At 50.5% G+C, this 19,118-nt stretch overlaps 1 protein-coding gene across 3 annotated transcripts in view; it reads right to left on the minus strand.

Annotated features, from left to right (window-relative positions):
• PARVB (parvin beta) overlaps window positions 1-19,118 on the minus strand; it is a 149,695-nt gene that overhangs the window by 52,226 nt on the left and 78,351 nt on the right. For all 3 annotated transcript variants that reach the window (XM_035265308.3, XM_035265294.3, XM_054238745.2), the window contains exon 4: window positions 2,640-2,742. In XM_035265308.3, coding sequence (XP_035121199.1) covers window positions 2,640-2,742 — 103 coding nt within the window. The remainder of the gene's footprint in view (window positions 1-2,639; window positions 2,743-19,118) is intronic.

Raw genomic sequence — 19,118 nt, forward strand, 5'->3', positions numbered from 1 at the left:
CAGATTTACATCATATGAAAAAATGCTCATCGTCACTGGTCATCAGAGAGATGCAAATCAAAACCACATTGAGATACCATCTCACGCCAGTTAGAATGGCGATCATTTAAAAATCTGGAGACAACAGATGCTGGAGAGGATGTGGAGAAAAAGGAACACTTATACACTGTTGGTGGGAGTGTAAATTAGTTCAACCATTGTGGAAGACAGTGTGGCAATTCCTCAAGGCCTTAGAAATAGAAATTCCATTTGACCCAGCAATCCCATTACTGGGTATATATCCAAAGGACTATAAATTGTTCTACTATAAGGACACATGTACACGAATGTTCATTGCAGCACTGTTTACAATAGCAAAGACCTGGAATCAACCCAAATGCCCATTGATAATAGACTGGATTGGAAAAATGTGGCACATATACACCATGGAATATTATGCAGCAATCAGAAATGATGAGTTCGTGTCGTTTGTAGGGACATGGATGAATCTGGAGAACGTCATCCTCAGCAAACTGACACAAGAACAGAAAATGAAACACCGCATATTCTCACTCATAGGTGGGTGATGAAAAATGAGAACACATGGACACAGAAAGGGGAGTACTAAACACTGGGGTCTACTGGGGGGAAAAGGGGAGGGCCAGTGGGAAGGGGAGGTGGGGAAGGATAGCCTGGGGAGAAATGCCAAATGTGGGTGAAGGGGAGAAGGAAAGAAAAGCACACTGCCATGTGTGTTCCTACGCAACTGTCTTACATGCTCTGCTCATGTACCCCAAAACCTAAAATCCAATAAAAAATTAAAAAAAAAAAGAAAAGAAAAGATCGACCAAGGCGCAACAGACCTGGGAAAGCCAGAGGTGAGAGGTGACCCATCTCACAATTTGGGAATTCCTTCCTCTGCAGTGCTGAGCTCATTACACTTGAGGTCAACAATTCTAGTTTCTTCAACATCTGCATGAGGATATTCCCACAATAGTATTGGTGATAGAAAAATAGTGGAAATGACAAAAATGTTCAATACAGGAAACTGGGTAAATAAACTAAGGAACAGCCACACAGCGAAGTACTATGCAGCCGTAAAGAAAAAGAAAGGTGATCTCTGCATGGAAGGGTTCCTAGAACATATTATTAAGTGAAACAAGCAAGGTGCGTAAAAGAATGTATCTCGTATACCATCTTTTATGCACGGAAAGAAAGGGAAATGAGTAGGTGTGTGTATGGACATTTTTGTAAAGAAACATAAGGACAAAATCAGAATTCATTGAAAATGGTTACCTGAGAGTGTATAGGTGGGAAAAAGCAGTGAGACATCCCCCCCCCGCCACTTTCTCTCTCCCCCACTCTCTCTCCAGGCTCTCACTCTGTTGCCAAGGCTTGAATGCAGTGGTACAATCATGGCTCACTGCAGCCTCAACTTCCCAGGCTCAAGTAATCCCTCCTGCCTCAGCCTCCCAAGCAGCTGGGACTACAGGTGCCTATCATTATGTCTGGTAATTTGTAGAGACAAGGTCCCACTATGTTTCCCAGGTTCATCTCAAACTCTTGGGCTCAAGTGATCCTCCTGCCTCAGTCCCTCAAAGTGCTGGGATGATTAGACTGAGCCATCACACCTGGCCAAGGCCTTTCAAGGTATGTCATTTTCACAGTTTTGACTTTTGAAGCACATAAATGCTTTGTATTTTTTAAAAGTAATATTAAACAAAAGTAAATGCAAACACATACCCAAAAACTAAATACAGACAGAAACAAATTATTTATACATCAAATGATGACATGACCACTAGAACAGGAAATAATTCAGTTAAGCTCTGAACACAGAATTCTGACTGTACACTCTTAGTGGATATATCATATACTTAGCACGTGTGTAGTGGACAGAGGTATTGATATCGTAATTCTGACACTATTTTATATGCAGTCAGAGTAAATAGCAAATATATTTTTGGAACCAAGGTTTGGAGATTGGAATAAAGAATGCTGACAGGTAAGGGAGAAACTTGTAGCATTGAACTAAAATTAGAGGTATCAGTGTGAACTCACTTTTTTTTTTTTTTTTTTGAGACAGACTCTTGCTCTGTCGCCCAGGCTGGAGTGCAGTGGCATGACCCCGGCTCACTGCAACCTCCACTTCCTGGGTTCAAGCAATTCTCCTGCCTCAGCCTCTCAAGTAGGTAGGACAATAGGTGTGCACCACCACACCTGGCTTTTTTGTATTTTTAGTATACAAAAAATGTGTGTATTTGGTGACACATTCACTCACACAATGTTGCTGGGGACCCGCTTCCCTCCTGCTGCCTCCCATCCAGAGCTGAAGGAGCTCAAGTTGAAAGTGGGTAGTGGAGGCGGGGGGACACAAAGTGCCAGTGCCCCAACAGGAGGGGAGCCTCAGGCAGCTCTGGAGATTGTGCCCAACCTCCTGCTGCCCAATGGCTGGGTGCTCTGTAGAAACAGTGAGGGGACAGAGGACCCTGAAGCCACAGCCCAGGGCCTGGGGGCACCGCCTGGGAGGTGTGCACTGCAGCTTTTAATGTCTTCCTAGGACCTGTGACCGATGTCACTATGCAGAGAATCCTGGTCCAGCCCCGGGTTGCTGCAGGGATATGGGGGGTGGGACAGAGCTGTCCCTGCTGGGGACTCACCCAAGAGCTTCTGCAGCACTTGGCCGTCATACAGGTCTTCTTCCAGCTGCTTCACAATGATCCTCTCCTCCACCAGCACATCGTTAATCCAGTTGAGGAGGACCTGCAGGAGATGGGGGTGTTACAGCCTCACTCGACCAGCACTGTGGGGATGCAGTAGTGAAAAGGGCAAGCACAGGGACAGGGACAGGGACAGAGGCTGCACAGCACTGTACCCACCACCAGGACCAGGCAAACACAGGGACAGAGGCTGCACAGCACTGCACCCACCCCCAGGACCAGGCAAACACAGGGACAGAGGCTGCACAGCACTGCACCCACCCCCAGGACCAGGGCAAACACAGGGACAGAGGCTGCACAGCACTGCACCCACCCCCAGGACCAGGGCAAACACAGGGACAGAGGCTGCACAGCACTGCACCCACCCCCAGGACCAGGGCAAACACAGGGACAGAGGCTGCACAGCACTGCACCCAACACCAGGACCAGGCAAACACAGGGACAGAGGCTGCACAGCACTGCACCCACCACCAGGACCAGGCAAACACAGGGACAGAGGCTGCACAGCACTGCACCCAACACCAGGACCAGGGCAAACACAGGGACAGAGGCTGCACAGCACTGCACCCACCACCAGGACCAGGCAAACACAGGGACAGAGGCTGCACAGCACTGCACCCACCACCAGGACCAGGGCAAACACAGGGACAGCTCTGTGGCCACCAGGACTAGAGTACCTGGTTTTCCAAAAGATTAAGCACTCGTAATACTGCACCCCCTCACCGTGAGACAGTCAAGTAGCCTACAAGATGTCCATTCCTCCCTGGTGACCCTCAGCCTCAACACACCCTAACCCAGGATGGGGATTTATGCATCATTGGTACCGAGAAGCTTGGAGCACCCACCCTCAGCTGCATTTCGTACCCACCCTTATTGAGATAGCATTTTCACTCCACACAATTCATCCTTTAAAAGTGTGTGATTCGGTGACTTTTAGTATATTCGCAAAACTGTGTGACCATCACCATGATCCATTTCAGAACATTTTCATCACCCTCAAAGGAAACCCATGCCTGTTAGCAGCCACTGTCCACATCTCCCTCCCACAGCCCTTTCCCTCCCCATGGATTCTGTACTTTCCCTCCCCATGGATTCTGCTTTCTGGACATTTCATATAAACAAGAGCAGGTAATGTGTGACCTTCTGTGTCTGGTTTCTTTCACTGAGCATGTTTTCACGGTTCATCCATGTGATAGCATGTTTCAGCCCTTCCTTCATCCCTATGCTGAATCATATTCCACCTCATGGGGGACCACATTTTGTTTCTCCATCCGATGGTTGATGTTTATTTGGGTTATCAACCCTTTTTGGGTACTGAGTGTGGGGGTCTGTGGGCCACGGAGGGGAGGGAAGGGAGTGGTGTCTGAGATAGGGGGAGTGGCGTACACAGATGCCATGCGGCTGAGATGAGCTTGGGCGATCTGAAGAACCCCAGCAAGGAGGCAGGGTGTTCAGGGGTGGCTGTGGAGCTGCCATGAACGTTCAGGCACAAGCCTCTTTGTGGATGTCAGTTTCATTCTTCCCGTCCAGCTTCCTCTTGAGCCTCTTCACAACAGATTTTCTATTCAGCTCGTTGGGAGACGCACTTTAGAAGAAGATCGCTTCCATTGTGAAAATACCTACGGAAAGACAGGACTCCTGCCGCACACAACTGCATCTGGCCAATCCTGCTTCTGACACGTCTATTCCACAAAATAAAACAGACTCAACCAATGACACGGAGTGCGTGATCTTCCTGTGCAAGCGAAATGAATGCAGCGACCTCATGGGTCTCAGTAACCTCTTGGAAATGGGAGTTTATGTCCCTCTCAGAGATGAACAAAAGGGCTCAAGCCCAGAATATCCTGTTTCCCATCACTCTGAAACAGCTGCAATCCAAGACATTGGACACAAGGCAGATTTCTGCGAAGCACATTCTATTTTCCCACTAGTACAAAAATATCAAACCTGACACACAAGCCCACGAGGAACAGAGGTAAAAATAAATTAAAGGGCGGTTTGCAGGGAGAGGTGCATGGCCCAGTGGCATCTGGTCTTGTCAACGCCACCTCTCAAGGTCAAGGGCTCAGTACCAGCTATCCTGCTTCAGCCCAGGGCTCTTTCTGCGAGGTGGGTGGCAGGGGCAGGGAGAGTACTGGCCTGGGAATCACCGGAACCCCTCAGTTCCCAAGGAGCTGCCTCACACTACCTTCCATGGGCCACAGACCCCCACATTCACTGGATGCCTGCCCTCCTCCCTCACTCCTCTGCAGACTCCCTTGGGGAATCATCTCCGACTCCCCTGGCCCTCACATGGCGCATTTCTGAGGGCCCTGGACAGCTCCTGTTCTCCCTCCCCACTCCCTTCCTAGGAGGCCTGTTTATGCCCTCTTGTTCATCCCTCACCCAGGATCCCCTAAGCACAGGGCCCGCCTCCCCATGCTCCTCCCGCTCGGGAGTTCCATGGAAGCCTCTAACAGGACTCGCCACACTCCAGGCCTGCTCCTTCCCAGGGAAGGCAGGAAGGAAGGAGGACCTCCATCCTCACCTCAGAGCCTGGCCTTCACCTTCTCACCCCACTTCTGTCCACTTCTCAACCAGCTCCACTTCCCCCATCTTCCTCTTCCCTCTGGGTCAGGGCCACAGCCATCCCTCAACACTCTGCCTCCTCGTTGGGGTTCTTCAAATGCCCAAGCTCATCTCTGCAGCAGGGCCTCTGCATACTCCCCCACCCCTCCTCTGCATACCCCACCCGCTTCTTCACTGCTTGAGCAGCACTCACTCCTCCAGAGCTCAGACCACCCCAGCACTCCAGGCAGCACCCCCATCACAGCTCCCAGTACCCCAGCACCCAGTCTCACCCTGTCCCACTAGCAATGGGAGCCAAGCTTTGAAAGGCTCTCCTCTGTTAGACTTCAAGGTCTATGAGGACAGGAGCTGTGACCAGCTCGTTTGTGGCTCTCCCCAGCACCAGCAACTTGCTCCCTGGCACCAGAGCTCTGTAAGGATGTGGTACATCAACAGTCTGATTCACTAGGCACTACTGCGGTCCAGGATAAAGACTGGAGAAGTCTAGTTTGCAGCTTAGTGATAACAAGAGTTTGAATTGTCATTCAATGTCAGTTTGAGATAATGACTTTGTGGTTTATGCACAGAAACGTTGTAGAGATGAGTCTAATGATGAAGGTGCCTGTGATAGATATTTTCATGTAATATGGATATGAGCCTTTTTTTGCAGGTGACAAACAGAACGAATGAGACCTCTGCCTTAAGGGCCTTACATTCTAATGAGACTCCAAGAGACACACGGATGCCCACAGTTTTGGGCTGTGATGATTGTTAGGAAGGAAAATAAAGCTGGATCCAGTGGAGAAAGCAGATGAACACACCTGCACAGGTGATCGAGGCCGATGCCAGTTGCAAAGGTGTGCACATGGGTGTGCCCCAATACAGGCTGAAATGGCACTTCACCCCTGCAGCCTTTCTCTCTGGAGTGATAACCTGGATCGAATCATGAAGAAAGCATCAGACAAACCCCAACAGAGGGACAGTCTACAAATGCTCTTAGCTATATGCCTCCCAAGTGTCCAGGTCATCAGAAACAAGGAAAGTCTGAGAAAGTGTCAGAGCCCAGAGAAGCCTCAGGACTGAATGCAATATGGTGCCCTGGGAGGAAACCTGAGACTGCCAAAGGAGAGCGGCGACACCCAGGAGACCCAAGTAAAGCCCCGGCCTTAGTAACAATGTATCTGTGCTGGGGCAGGGCCTTTGTTAGTAAGGATGTATCTGTGTTGATTCAGGGCCTTAGTTGGTAACAATGTATCTGTGTTGATACAGGAATTGTAACAACCACAGCTGGTGTAAGCAGCAGGAAAAGGTGTGTGGGGCATATGGAGCCCCCGGTGGAGGCAAGGGGTGCAGAGGAAGATGCTGCCCCTGAGGTTGGGGGTATCTAGGCTGAAGGAAGTGGGTCAGTGGTCAGAGGTTTTACGACCCTGTGCTTTGAGCAAAGGGGCATGAGGTGAAAATCGCTGGTACAGCCCTGTGGCTGCAGGACTGGGGAAGGAAGAGAGGGGAAGGTCTGGAAGCAGCACTGAGGAAGTGGGGGCAACATCTGCCCCCGCCCCAGGCCCTGACACTCATGGGGCAGGGAGTAGGAGGACACCTGCCCGCTCCCCAGGTCCTGATGCCCATGGAGCAAGGCAGAGACCCCCTCAGCCATCCTGACCTTGTCACCTCCTCTCCCTAGGCCTTGGTGACACAGCCACAAACCACGGATTTGGCAGAATGGCAAAGCAAACCTGCCCCTACCCACATCTCCCTCCACCCACCAGCCACCAGGACAGCTCCTCCCAACCTCGTCCTTGGGTCCCTCAACTCCACTGCGATCCCGGATTTATGACCCTGTCCTTTGCTAAAGGATTTTATGGTGATTACTTGACCTGGGTGATGGTATTACACAAACCCCATCCTTGGGCCCCTCAACTCCACTGCGATCCCGGATTTATGACCCTGTCCTTTGCTGAAGGATTTTATGGTGATTACTTGACCTGGGTGATGGTATTACACAAACCCCATCCTTGGGCCCCTCAACTCCACTGCGATCCAGGATTTACGACCCTGTCCTTTGCTGAAAGGACTGTACGGTGATTATCTGACCTGGGTGATGGTGTCACACACAACTCCACAATATCACTAAGCCTCTTCCTGACAGGCTGCAGGAGACAAAGGTCACTGTGTCCTCTGCCCTCAGGCTGGAAGGGGGAGGCAGACAGAGAGAAAATATAAGTCAGGTTGATCTCAAAGACATGAGGATCATCCAGCCCAGAGCACGTGGAGAGCCAGGGAGGAAAAGCTGAGCAGAAAGGGGTGCACACAGGGCAGGGGGAGGCTGGGCGGGCAGAAGAGGCTGGGTACCCAGCAGAGGATGGAAGACCGAGCTGAAGCTCCACCTGGGCTGGAGCAATCCTTCCACCTCAGCACCCTGAGCAGTTGGAACTACAGGCAGGCACCACCACACCTAGCTAATTTTTGTAAAAAGTGGGGAGTTTCACTATATTGCCCAGGCTGGTCTCAAACTCCTGGGCTCAAGGGACCCTCCTGCCTCAGCTTCATAAAGTGCTCCAATTACAGGCATGAGCTACTGTGCCCAGCTAGCACCACGCTTTCCTGGAACAGGGGTGCCTGTGTAAACACAGCATGGCATGAATATGTCGGGTCTGTATTAAGACCCAGTGATTATTTTGGGAGCCTCTGGGATGAGGCAGCATCTGAGCAGAGACAGGTAGGGGTGAGGGCGAGCTGCATGGACACCTGAGGGAAGAGGGCGGAGGCAGAGGGGACAGCCAGGAGGAGCCCTGCCAGTGAGCTGGGTACAGGGGACTGATAGTGACAGGAGTAGGACAGGGCTAACCCTGGACCCTCCCCCAGGCTGGGAGGGGAGGGGGCCATGGAGCCGCTCAGGTCAGGGTATTTCCCCCAGACCAAGAGACCTGGAGTGCTACCCAAAGTGGCTCTTGAAGACTTACCCAGCCACTGACCCTGAGCCAGCTCCCCCAGCCATAGAACCAAGACCCCTGCCTCTATGCCCTGCCCCTCAGGAACTTGCTGTGGCCACTTGGGGAGATTTTATGGTTGTTTTTTCTTTTTCTTTTTTGAAGTGTGTCATTTAAATGTGAGAGAGAACACTAAGTTTACAGACACACTGAACAGCAATCCTAACTACGCTTTTTTGGTCTTCAAAGCTCTCCTCCACCTGCTTCCACTCTCTCGCCAGCCTGATTTCCACCCCGGATTCCCCGTGATCCTCCCAGCTCCCTGGCTGACCTCCTTCCCACCTGCAGGCTCCATGCTCCAGACTTCTTCCCTTCACCAACCACTCAGCCCTCGACAGCCAGGTAAAGCCAGTGACAGTGCCTCTTCCGCCTTCTCAGAGCACCTAGCAAAGCCCCAAGCCCAAGAGATGCTGCGAATACCTGGTAAGTGACTACCCATAATGCTCTGTGTGTCTTTCATAATTTTTGGCTAATGGCTTTAAAATGGGTTTGCTGGGCACAGTGGCTCACACCTGCAATCCCCACACTTTGGGAGGCTGGAGCAGGAGGATCATTTGAGCCTAGGAGTTTAAGACTATGCCGGGCAACAAAGTGAAACCCCGTCTCTATAAAAAAAAAAAAAAAAAAAATTAAAATTAGCCAGCTGGGCTAGGGACTGACTTATTTTCCCTCCTGAATAAAGATGCTGAGGTCCAGAGAGGTTAAGTGAGTGACTCAAGGTCACACAGCTAAAACTCTGGTGGAGCTGGGTCTTTTTTTTTTTTTTTTGAGATGGATTTCTTGCTCTGTCACACAGGTGGAGTGCACTGGTGCGATCTCAGCTCACTGCAACCTCTGCTTCCCAGGTTTAAGCAATTCTCCTTTGCACACCTGCAGTCCCAGACACTTGGGAGTCTGAGGTAGAAGGATTGCTTGAGCCTGGGAGGAAGCTGCAGTGAGCTGTGACGGTGACACTGCACTCCACCCTGGGTGAGAGCAAGACCCTGTCTCAAAAAAAAAAAAAAAAATTGTAGGCAGAATTTTAAAACACCCCCTAAAATCCCGACCTGTTGGTGTACACGCCTGTGTAAATACAGCAAGGCATGAATATGGAGGGTCAGCATTAAGACCCAGCTCCGACTGGGCACGGTGGCTCACACTTGTAATTCCAGCACTTTGAGGCCGAGGTGGGTGGATCACAAGGTCGGGAGTTGGAGACCAGTCTGAATAAAATGGTGAAACTCCATCTCTATTAAAAATATAAAAATGAGGCAGGTGTGGTGGCACATGGCTATAATTCCAGCTACTCAGGAGGTTGAGGCAGTAGAATCTCTTGAACCCGGGAAGCGGAGGTTGCAGTGAGCTGAGATCGTACCATTGCACTTCACCAGGGTGACAGAGCAAGAAATCCATCTCAAAAAAAAAGACCCAGCTCTACCAGTGTTTTAGCTGTGTGACCTTGAGTCACTCACATAACCTCTCTGGACCTCAGCATCTTCACTCAGAAAGGAATACAAGTCAGTCCCTAGCCCTGTGCACACTACATGACCCAGTAAAACCAGCTCTAATTTATCTCAAGGTATTAATCCAACGGTGGCCCTAGACATTCACTAGCTGTGGAATGATTCCAAATCTGTGCAGGAAAAATGAAAAACACAGAGAAGCCTGAAGGGACGTATATGAAAAACATACAGCCCTGCCTGCCGTCTGCTGGATTTTCCTGGTTCCAGGTTTTCAGCAGCATATATTACTTTGGCAGTTCGAAAAGATAATCAGTGTCATTTTTACAAATTAATCACTATCCAGATGGCTTGTAAAGAACTTGACAAGCAGGTCTTAAAATGCATATACAGGCCAGGCACAGTGGCTCACGCCTGTAATCCCAGCATTTTGGGAGGCCAAGGTGGGTGGATCACCTGAGGTCAGGAGTTCGAGACCAGCCTGGCCAACATGGTGAAACCCCGCTCTACCAAAAATACAAAAATCAGCCAGGCATGGTGCACACCTGTAATTCTAGCTACTCGGGAGGCTGAGGCAAGAGAATCCCTGGAACCCAGAAGGTGGAGTTTGCAGTGAGCTGAGATTGTGCCACTGCACTCCAGCCTGGGCGACAGAGCGAGATTCTATCTCAAAAAAAAAATTAATTAACTAATTAAAATAAAATGCATATGTAAATGCAAGGGATCCCTGGATCGCCAAAACAATCTGAAAAAGATGAAAACAACTGGAGGGCCCAGGCTCCCCCATTTCAAACCTGTCTACAAAGCTCCAATCACTGAAACTGCGGTACTGACATCGAGGCAGACACACAGGCCCATGGAACAGAACGGGGAGTCCAGGACAAATCTCAGGTTACCAATAAGGAAACCAAGACAGTTCAGCGGGGAGAAAACAGTCCTGTTTCCCATCCTAGTCTTCAGAGCATGCAGGCCACGTGATCTCATTTCCACTCATGGGTCTGTCTTCCCAGCTGGCCTGGCAGCTCCTCACGGGCGGGGCTGGTGTTGTGCTCAGTGTCACAACTCCAGCAGCTAGAGCATGCACAGACCCACAGAAAGGGCTCGAACTGCAGAACCACCTGTGGACTTTCTAGAAAGGTTTCCTGGGCATGCAGACATTTGGTTCCAGAGGCCCCCTTGCCCAGCTCTGACTTGTTAGGGACCACACAAGAGACGATGTTGCTGCTATTAAAAAAAAAAAAAAAAGCGGCTGGGCGCCGTGGCTCACACCAGCACTTTGGGAAGCCGAGGCAGGTGGATCACGAGGTCAAGAGTTCGAGACCATCCTCGTCAACATGGTGAAACCCCGTCTCTACTAAAAATACAAAAATTAGCTTGGCACAGTGGCGTGTGCCTGTAATCCCAGCTACTCAGGAGGCTGAGGCAGGAGAATTGCCTGAACCCAGGAGGCGGAGGTTGCGGTGAGCCGAGATCGCGCCATTGCACTCCAGCCTGGGTAACAAGAGCGAAACTCCGTCTCAAAAAAAAAAAAAAAATCACATCTGGATCTCGAACCTGATCCAAGACCAAATCTAAAAATAACCAACAGAAAGAGATTACAATCAAATACCATGTAACAGGCCATGGCAGTCCTCTCTGGGAAGCAAAAACCATTCATGGCCCAGTTTCACTGCCACCCCCAGGAGGTGCAACTTCTTCCTGCATACCACAGCTCACCCTGCCGCTGTACTTCCCAGCCATCCATCTTAATCCACTGTGTCACAAAAGGCTTTTTAAAGATAGCACCAGCCATTATTTTTAGGGACACACTCATTTGCCAACCCCGAATCCTGTGGGCAGATGTCTAGGACATACATTAATTATGCTCCTGGACACCACTCCATCACACACGTCTTACAAGCTTGCTTTAACCAGAATAAAAAAAATTACTTTTCCTTTAGATCCTTCTGAATTATAATCAGGATCTGCAGCCTGTCTCCCCCAGAGCTGCAGTTACGTTTTAATCACTTCCAAAAAGAGTAGCACGAGGGCTGATTGCAACAGGCAGGAGGAGATGTGGCCCGGCAGGGGCTGGGGGCACAGGAGGGCACCCCTACATGACTCCAACAGCACCAGCTTCTGCCTAGAGGATGGTTTTCATGCAGCTGATTTTCTTCATGGAGACAAGAGGAGGAAGCAAACAGAACTTAAAGACAAGGACTTAAATTCCCTTGTCTTATCAACCGGGGAATGAGATATGAAATCTGTTCTTGGAGGGACACGTACCCCCAGATGAGATGCAGTCAGCCTGCTTTCAACCAATCTGCTTAGGAAGTGTTGTGTGGTTTTTTTCCGACATCAAACGTGTCATTCCAACAGCAATTCTGTGATTAACTGATACCAACAAAATGTCCTACAGTTCAGTCTGATTCTAACACTAACTACCTGAAGTTGACCCCATAGGTGAAGCGCTCAGTCCCACCAAACTGATGTCATCCCAGACATCAGCTGCAGAGGGGGCTCCCAGGCTGCCTGTACCTCTGCCCACTGATTACAAACCAGGACCCCTCACCTCCAGTTCAGTGATTTGCCAGAACGCACAGAGCTCAGAAAAGCACTTAACTTAGGATTATCAGCTTACTAAAAAGGTTAGAACTCAGGGACAGCGTAATGAATAGGAAACACGGCATAGGGCAGAGTTTTGGGGGAGGGGCCGGGGTGTCCACGCCCTCTACTCTGTGTGTCCCCTTCCTCGAACCTCCATGCTTTCCCCAGCTCTGAAGCTCTCTGATTCCCACTGTTGATGGGTTTTGTGGAGGATTCATTATGTAGGCGTGGTTGATTCCATCATTGGCTATTGGTGATTTGACTCACTCTCCAGTCCCTCTCTGCCCCAACCAGAGGCTGGCAGGGTGGGACTGATAGCCCCAAGCCTCTAATCCTATACTTGGTTACTCTGGGGCCAGCCCCCATCCTGAGTCACCTCATTAGCATAAACCCAGCTGTCATTATGAAAAACAAAAGATGCACCTATCACTCAGGAAATTCCAAAGGTTTTAGGCACCGTGTGCTAGGAATCTGCACAAGACCTGGGAGCTAAGACTAGGTCTAGGTTTCCCCTTATACCACAAGTGTATAGGTTTCCCCTGGCTATTCATTCTGGAAAGCATAAAAACAACCAATCCCTCCTTTCAGAATCATTAAAAATATAAAGTATCTCATCTATAATCCTATCGTTGCCTGGGCAGCTGTTCACCCATAAGTAATTCAGGTCACTGCTGGAGAAGGTTGGAGAAAATACTGCAGGGAGAAACGTTAAGTCTTCCAGGCTCCTGAACCCACGGGATGCATGTGCCCACTTCCAAACTGGCACTGCCCATCTGTCCATCCACCTCCCTCCCAGGCTGCCCTGTTGACACTCATGTTCTCAGCACTGCCCTGACAGTGATAACAAGTGATTGGGTGTGTGATCTAACGTTATCCTTACAAAGTCACTTTGAGGTTGGTGCTGTTATTCTCCCTGTTAGTTATAATGAACTCCAAGTTTCTCTTCAGAAAATCAGTATGTCAGTATGCTCAGCTCTCTTATTCTTTCATTCTCCATTTTAAAGTTTAACTTCCTGGTTCTCTGTGCCCCCTTGCCTCTAGTTTCCGTAAACAACTTTCCCGTCAGTTCTAATCTGTAGTTCACATCTGATCCTGGTCACCTGCTTTGACCTGAGTCACCCCTGGTCACCTGCTCTGACCTGTGCCATAACCATCCTTCCTGCCAAATTACTCATCCCGCCACTCTGGCTCGTACTCCTGCTCCCCTTAAAATAGCCAAACGGAATCAGCTTAGACTGTGCGGTCCAACCCTAGCCAATAGGGGAACAATGACAGAGCAGTGGGGGCTACACACATCAGGAATAAGAACCCCTCCCCTCCCTCGTCCAGGTGTGTACTCACCATTGCTCCATCTGTGAGACACACCCTTCTCTAGAAGTAAATTGCCTTGCTGAGGAAATTTATATTCAAGTGCTACTGCTTTTGCAGGACCAGAAATTTACATATAACATCCCACTTTAATCTGAGTTGGGATTTGAATCCAGGAAGCTGACCCCAGAGCCAACCTTCGCCCCTTAACAGTATAATACATGAGTATAATAGATGCTTAGAGACAAGTTTCGAATGACTGGCCTCATTCTTTGTGCCTGCCTTAGCCACAGCTAAGGATTTTTTTAAAAAACAGGAGCAGAGGGCAGCTCACAATATTTTATATAGCAACAGTCCCGAGGCAGCAGAGGTCAGAGGTGGTCTACAGGGGGAGGCAGGACAGGCAATCGAGATAAGAGGAAACAAGTGCAGAAGACAGAGAACAGAGAAAGAGAAAACTAGAGGACCAGTCAGGCTTCCCTGGGAATGTCCCCTAGTCTCAAGACTGCGATGTGGCCACAGGCAATGGCCATACCACCATGACCAGCAAATAAGGGTGTCAGTCAGACCTGCCTGCCCCCTGACCTGCTCAGGCCTGCATATGGTCTATGCTTTGCACTAAAAACATCTGCTTCTGGACCAAATGCCACCGAGGAACCATTGGGAGGTAGCCTCTACTAAGGGCTACTTAGCTGTAATCTACTAGCATTAGATCACCACAGCCCACAGCCCACAAAGGACACTCTGAAAAGCAGAGAGCATTGCGCAGGTCATGTGGAGGCGTTTTGTCTGCACCATCCAGACTGGCCATCTCTTCCCAAGGCAAGCACCTGGGACCACCTAACATCAGCATCCAATCCACAGGTTTACCCCAATCCTCACCCCCTACTCCCAGAGCCTCCTCCCTGACAAGGTCACCTCACAGGTTTGGGGTAGAACAAAAAAAACACACGTCTGGCAAGGCACAGTGGCTCATGCCTGTCATCTCAGCACTTTGGGAGGCCAAGGCAGGTGGATCACTTGACGTGAGGAGTTCAAGACCAGCCTGGCCAACATGGTGAAATCCCCTTAGTAAAAATACAAAGAAAATTAGCAGGTGTTGTGGCACATGCCTATAAAGTCAACCACTCAGGAGATGGAAGCATGAGAATCGCTTGAGCCTGGGAGGCAGAGGGTGCAGTGAGCTGAGATCGTGCTGCTGCATTCCAGCCTGGGCAACAGTGATAGAGTTAGACCCTACCTCAAAACAACAACCAAAAGCAACCACATCTGTCTTGTCTCTAAGCCGCATGCCATCTTGGGAGATCCTGGTGTGAACCTCATGGTGGTGCTGCTGACACAAATCCCCCATCCATTCTCTCACTATCCATCAAGGATGAATGGGCTCTGTGTGTGCAGCAGGACTCCAGCCCTGGGGATTCAGCTGGGAACAGAATGCTCATGGTCCCTCGCAGCGTAAGATTATATTCTGGGGGAGGAGAAAGATGGAAAACAAACCAGTAGACAAGAATGACTCCAGGCAGCAGCAAGCCTGGCAAAGAAAAGCGAACTGGAGTTAGGAAAACAGTGATGGAGTGACAGGGGCAGGAAATACATCTCAGGGAGGAAACATGGAGAGAAAACTGAAAGAAGTAAAGCAGAGAGCTCCAGGCATGGGCCTTTCAAAGTGCAAAGGCCAGTACGTGATAATGAACCTAACCTTCACCAAAGAGAGGTCGGGCCTGTGCCCTCAGTTCCTGGGACGTAACCTCCTAAGCCCCAGAATACCTGTCTGATAAAGTACCTCTGCTTACCCAGGGACCTTGGGCCAGCGAGAGAGTAACTGTGTGATTCAGGGAGGGGGCTTTTGGTTGTACTGTATCAGCCAGCTGCTGGAGGGGCTGGAGACAGATGAGCCATGTGGACAGTCAGCCATGCCCATGCAAGGGAACCCCAGCAGAAACTCTGGACACAGAGGCTCAGACGACTCTGCAGCTGACAATACTGCATGCACATGGTCCCGCATCACCAGGAGAGTAACGCTGCCCATGAGCCCATAGTGAAAGGACAATAGAGGCACCGTGTGGGTGCCTTCAACTCCACCCTGGGAGACCCTGCCCTCAGCTGATTTTCATCTGTATCCCTTCACCATCAGAAACCATCACTGGTAGTGTGACAGCTTCAAGTGAGCTCTGGGAGTCCCTCAGGCAAATGATCAAACCTCAGGGCAGTGTTGGAAATCCTGAACTTGCCACTGGTGTCAGAAGTGAGGGTGGGATTAGGGGACTGTCTCCTTTCACCTGGTGTCAGAAGTGAGGGTGGGCTTGGGGGACTGTCTCCTTTCACCTGACACCCAGTGGGTACTTACTCAGTGTGTCCTCAGAACAGCAAGGTGACCGGGGTGGCAGGGGCAGTGAAGGAGGGGAGGCAGGGAATGACACAGGATGGGTCTGGACAGAGCATGTCTGAGGGTGCCCAGCTCAGCCGCAGCCCAAGGAAAGGCCACAGTGCTGGCCTCTGGCTCAGGCAGGGCTGGCGGGCTGACCCTCCCCTGCTCATCCCGACCTGCACATGCATGCCACTCTGCCCTTGTGTGGTGAGGACCTGACTCCTCCCCAAGCCAGAAGAAGGGCGGTGAGGAGAATCCACGGATGTGAGTAAATCCAGACTCAGGGAAAACCCCAGCCGCACAGACAGCCCCCTGCACACCTGACAAACGAGAATGAACCACATGCAGCCCAAGCTCAGCACCACCCTCTCACCTGCCACCACCCACACTTCTCTGTTTAAAAGGCTGTCGTCGGTGAGAACTAATATTTAATGCACATCCCCTCCATGCCACCACCATAGTAACTGACACGCCACCGACAGCTGAACCGATGCTGCTCTCCTGGTTGCTGTGTCTACACTTATTTTGGAAAATGATTGATCAAAAGTGGAAAACATCTGCCACCCTGCTTTGAGGCACAACCTGCAGCCTGAGAGCAGGTGGAGCCTTCGGGAAATTGCCTGTCTCCGGAAACACATGCTCTAGCCTGCTGCGACATTTGCAGTAACAGGCATCTCAGTGTCTGGCAACCGGCTCTACCAGGAAATGGCCAAGGATGCTGCTGTCGCTGCAGATACCAAAACCCACCCAGCCTGGCCCCAGGGGCCCGCCAGCTGCAGGAGGAGAGGCAGCAGCTTGGAGAAGGGGGTCAGGTTAGTTGCCTGTGGCTGCTGTAACAGATTAACACAAACCCAGGGGCTTCCAATAGCTCAATGGATTCTCTTGCAGTCCTAGAGGTCAAAGTCCAAAATCTGTCTCACTGGGCTAAAATCCAGGTGTCCGCAGGGCCACTTTCTTCTGGAGGTTCCAGGGCTCCTCCTGGATTCTCCACTTCTTTTGTCTTTTCCACTTCTAGAGGCAGAGGCCACCTGCATCCATCAGTGTGTGACCCTTTCTTCCATCTTCAGAGCCAGAAGCTGCCACCTTGCTTCCGGGGTCAAGCTGCCATGTGCATGTGCAGTCAAAGCTCCCACTGCCCCTCTCCAGACACAAGTGAACACACTGGGCCCACCTGGATCATCCAGGATGACCCCCTCATTGCAAGGTTGTTAACTACACCTGCCATGTCCCTTTGCCATGCAAGGTGCTAGTCAGTGGCTCCGGGGATTATCACATGGTCATCTTTGGGGGCCAGGATTCTAGCCCAGGTTCCCTGCAAAACAGAGCCAGGGCAAAGCTCATTGCTGATGCATTTTCTTTGGCAGGGGCTTGGAGGTGAGGGGAGGGCATCCCAGACTAGCAACAGGGAGGGGAAGGGAGGTGAGGCGGGTGCATGAGCTGGTTATGGCTTCAGAAGAAAACCCAGATGGTGCTCAGCCACGCGGCCCTTCTCCACCAGCCACGGTCTCAGAAGCACACCTCAGGGAAGTCAGGGAGAGGCATTTATTCCTCGGCTCCTTCCTGTCCTTAGTCCTACTTTGCCCTGCAGAATGTTAATTAGCTTTCCCAAACAGCCAGCCCACCCCATGCCCCTCGATGTGGCCTTCTTCTCAATCTAGAACCTGGAAGAGATAGAATAGTTGAAGCCTCCACAGATCCCTCCAGTTTGGCGCTGGCTGCCACAGACACTGCAGCCCCTCCATGGTGGGCTGACAGATACCCACAGCCCACCTCTCACCTCACCAAGGACGAAACAGCCTGGAGGTCTTTAGAGGCAACATGGCAAAGGCAGGGGCAGGTGGTGCTGCGTACATCGGGGAGGAACATAAATCAAATTCTGCACAGCAGGGAAGTCACTTATCCATCCACTAGGCCCGGGGCCGAGCACAGGACCCCACACTCAACACAGCTCAGTGAAGGCAACACCAAATGGACAGATCCGTCAAGCACAGACACATCACCAACCCCAGCACCTGGAGGTGGGGAGTTACTTAAACCTCTCTCTCTCTCTCTTTTTTTTTTTTTTTTTTGAGAGAGGGTCTTGCTCTGTCACCCAGTCTAGAGTGCATTGGCTATTCACAGACATGCTCAAGCAATGACCTCCTGGGCTCAAGCAATCCTCCCACCTCAGCCTCCTGAGTAGCTAGGATTACAGGTGCCTCCCACCAAACCCAGTTAATTTTTGTACTATTTTGTAGAGACAGGGTTTCGCCATGTTGTTCTTGAACATCTGGGCTCAAGCAACCCCCCACCTTGGCATCCCAAAGCGCTGGGATTTCAGATGTGAGCCACGGCGCCCTCCCCTCCCCCGGCTCCTTCATTTCTCTGAGTCTCCATATGGCAGCAAGGATGACACAGCCCCCCACAGAGCTGTTTCAAGGAGATAATCCTGCGAATGGAGTTTGTGAAGTCTCAAGCATTGCTCAAAAATCAAAGGAAAAATGTTTAGAAAGATGCATGGATGGTTCATCTCCCCAAGGCGATGGGCCTCATCTGATCCCATAGAACAAAAAGTGGGAGGAAGTGGGGAGTCGCTTCTCTCTGCTGGGGGCTGCTCGAGCCAGCATGTGGGTCTTCTCCCACCCTGCTCCTGTTCCTTAGGACTGTAGACTCAGGCTGGCATCTATACCACTGGCCCTCCAGCTTTCTAGCTTGCAGATGGCAGGTCATGGGATTTCTCAGCCTCCATAGTCACATGAGCCAATATCATAATCAACCTCTCTCTAGATATTGACACAATTGGGTCTGCTTATCTGGAGAGGCCTGACCTCTTGCATCCCTGGCTTAAATATCCCCCAAATATAACATTTTAGTGGCTAAAAGATAGCAAATTTCCTCATCGACATTCTTCTGTTCAAAATAACAGAGTAGGTATTCAGGAAAAAATAATAATAAAATAAGTTAAGTAATTTAAGTCATTCAGAATCACCATCTTTGGGTGGGTCCTAAAACTGACATTTTCAATGGGATTGTTATTTTTTTTTAGATGAAGTTTCACTGTTAGTGCCCAGGCTGGAGTGCAGTGACGGGATCTTGACTCACCGCAACTTCCACCTCCCAGGTTCAAGCGATTCTTCTACCTCAGCCTCCCTGAGTAGCTGGGATTATAGGCACCTGCCATCATGCCCGGCTAATTTTTTATATT

The sequence above is a fragment of the Callithrix jacchus genome, chromosome 1 (genome assembly GCF_049354715.1).
Source record: "Callithrix jacchus isolate 240 chromosome 1, calJac240_pri, whole genome shotgun sequence".
Taxonomy (NCBI): domain Eukaryota; kingdom Metazoa; phylum Chordata; class Mammalia; order Primates; family Cebidae; genus Callithrix; species Callithrix jacchus.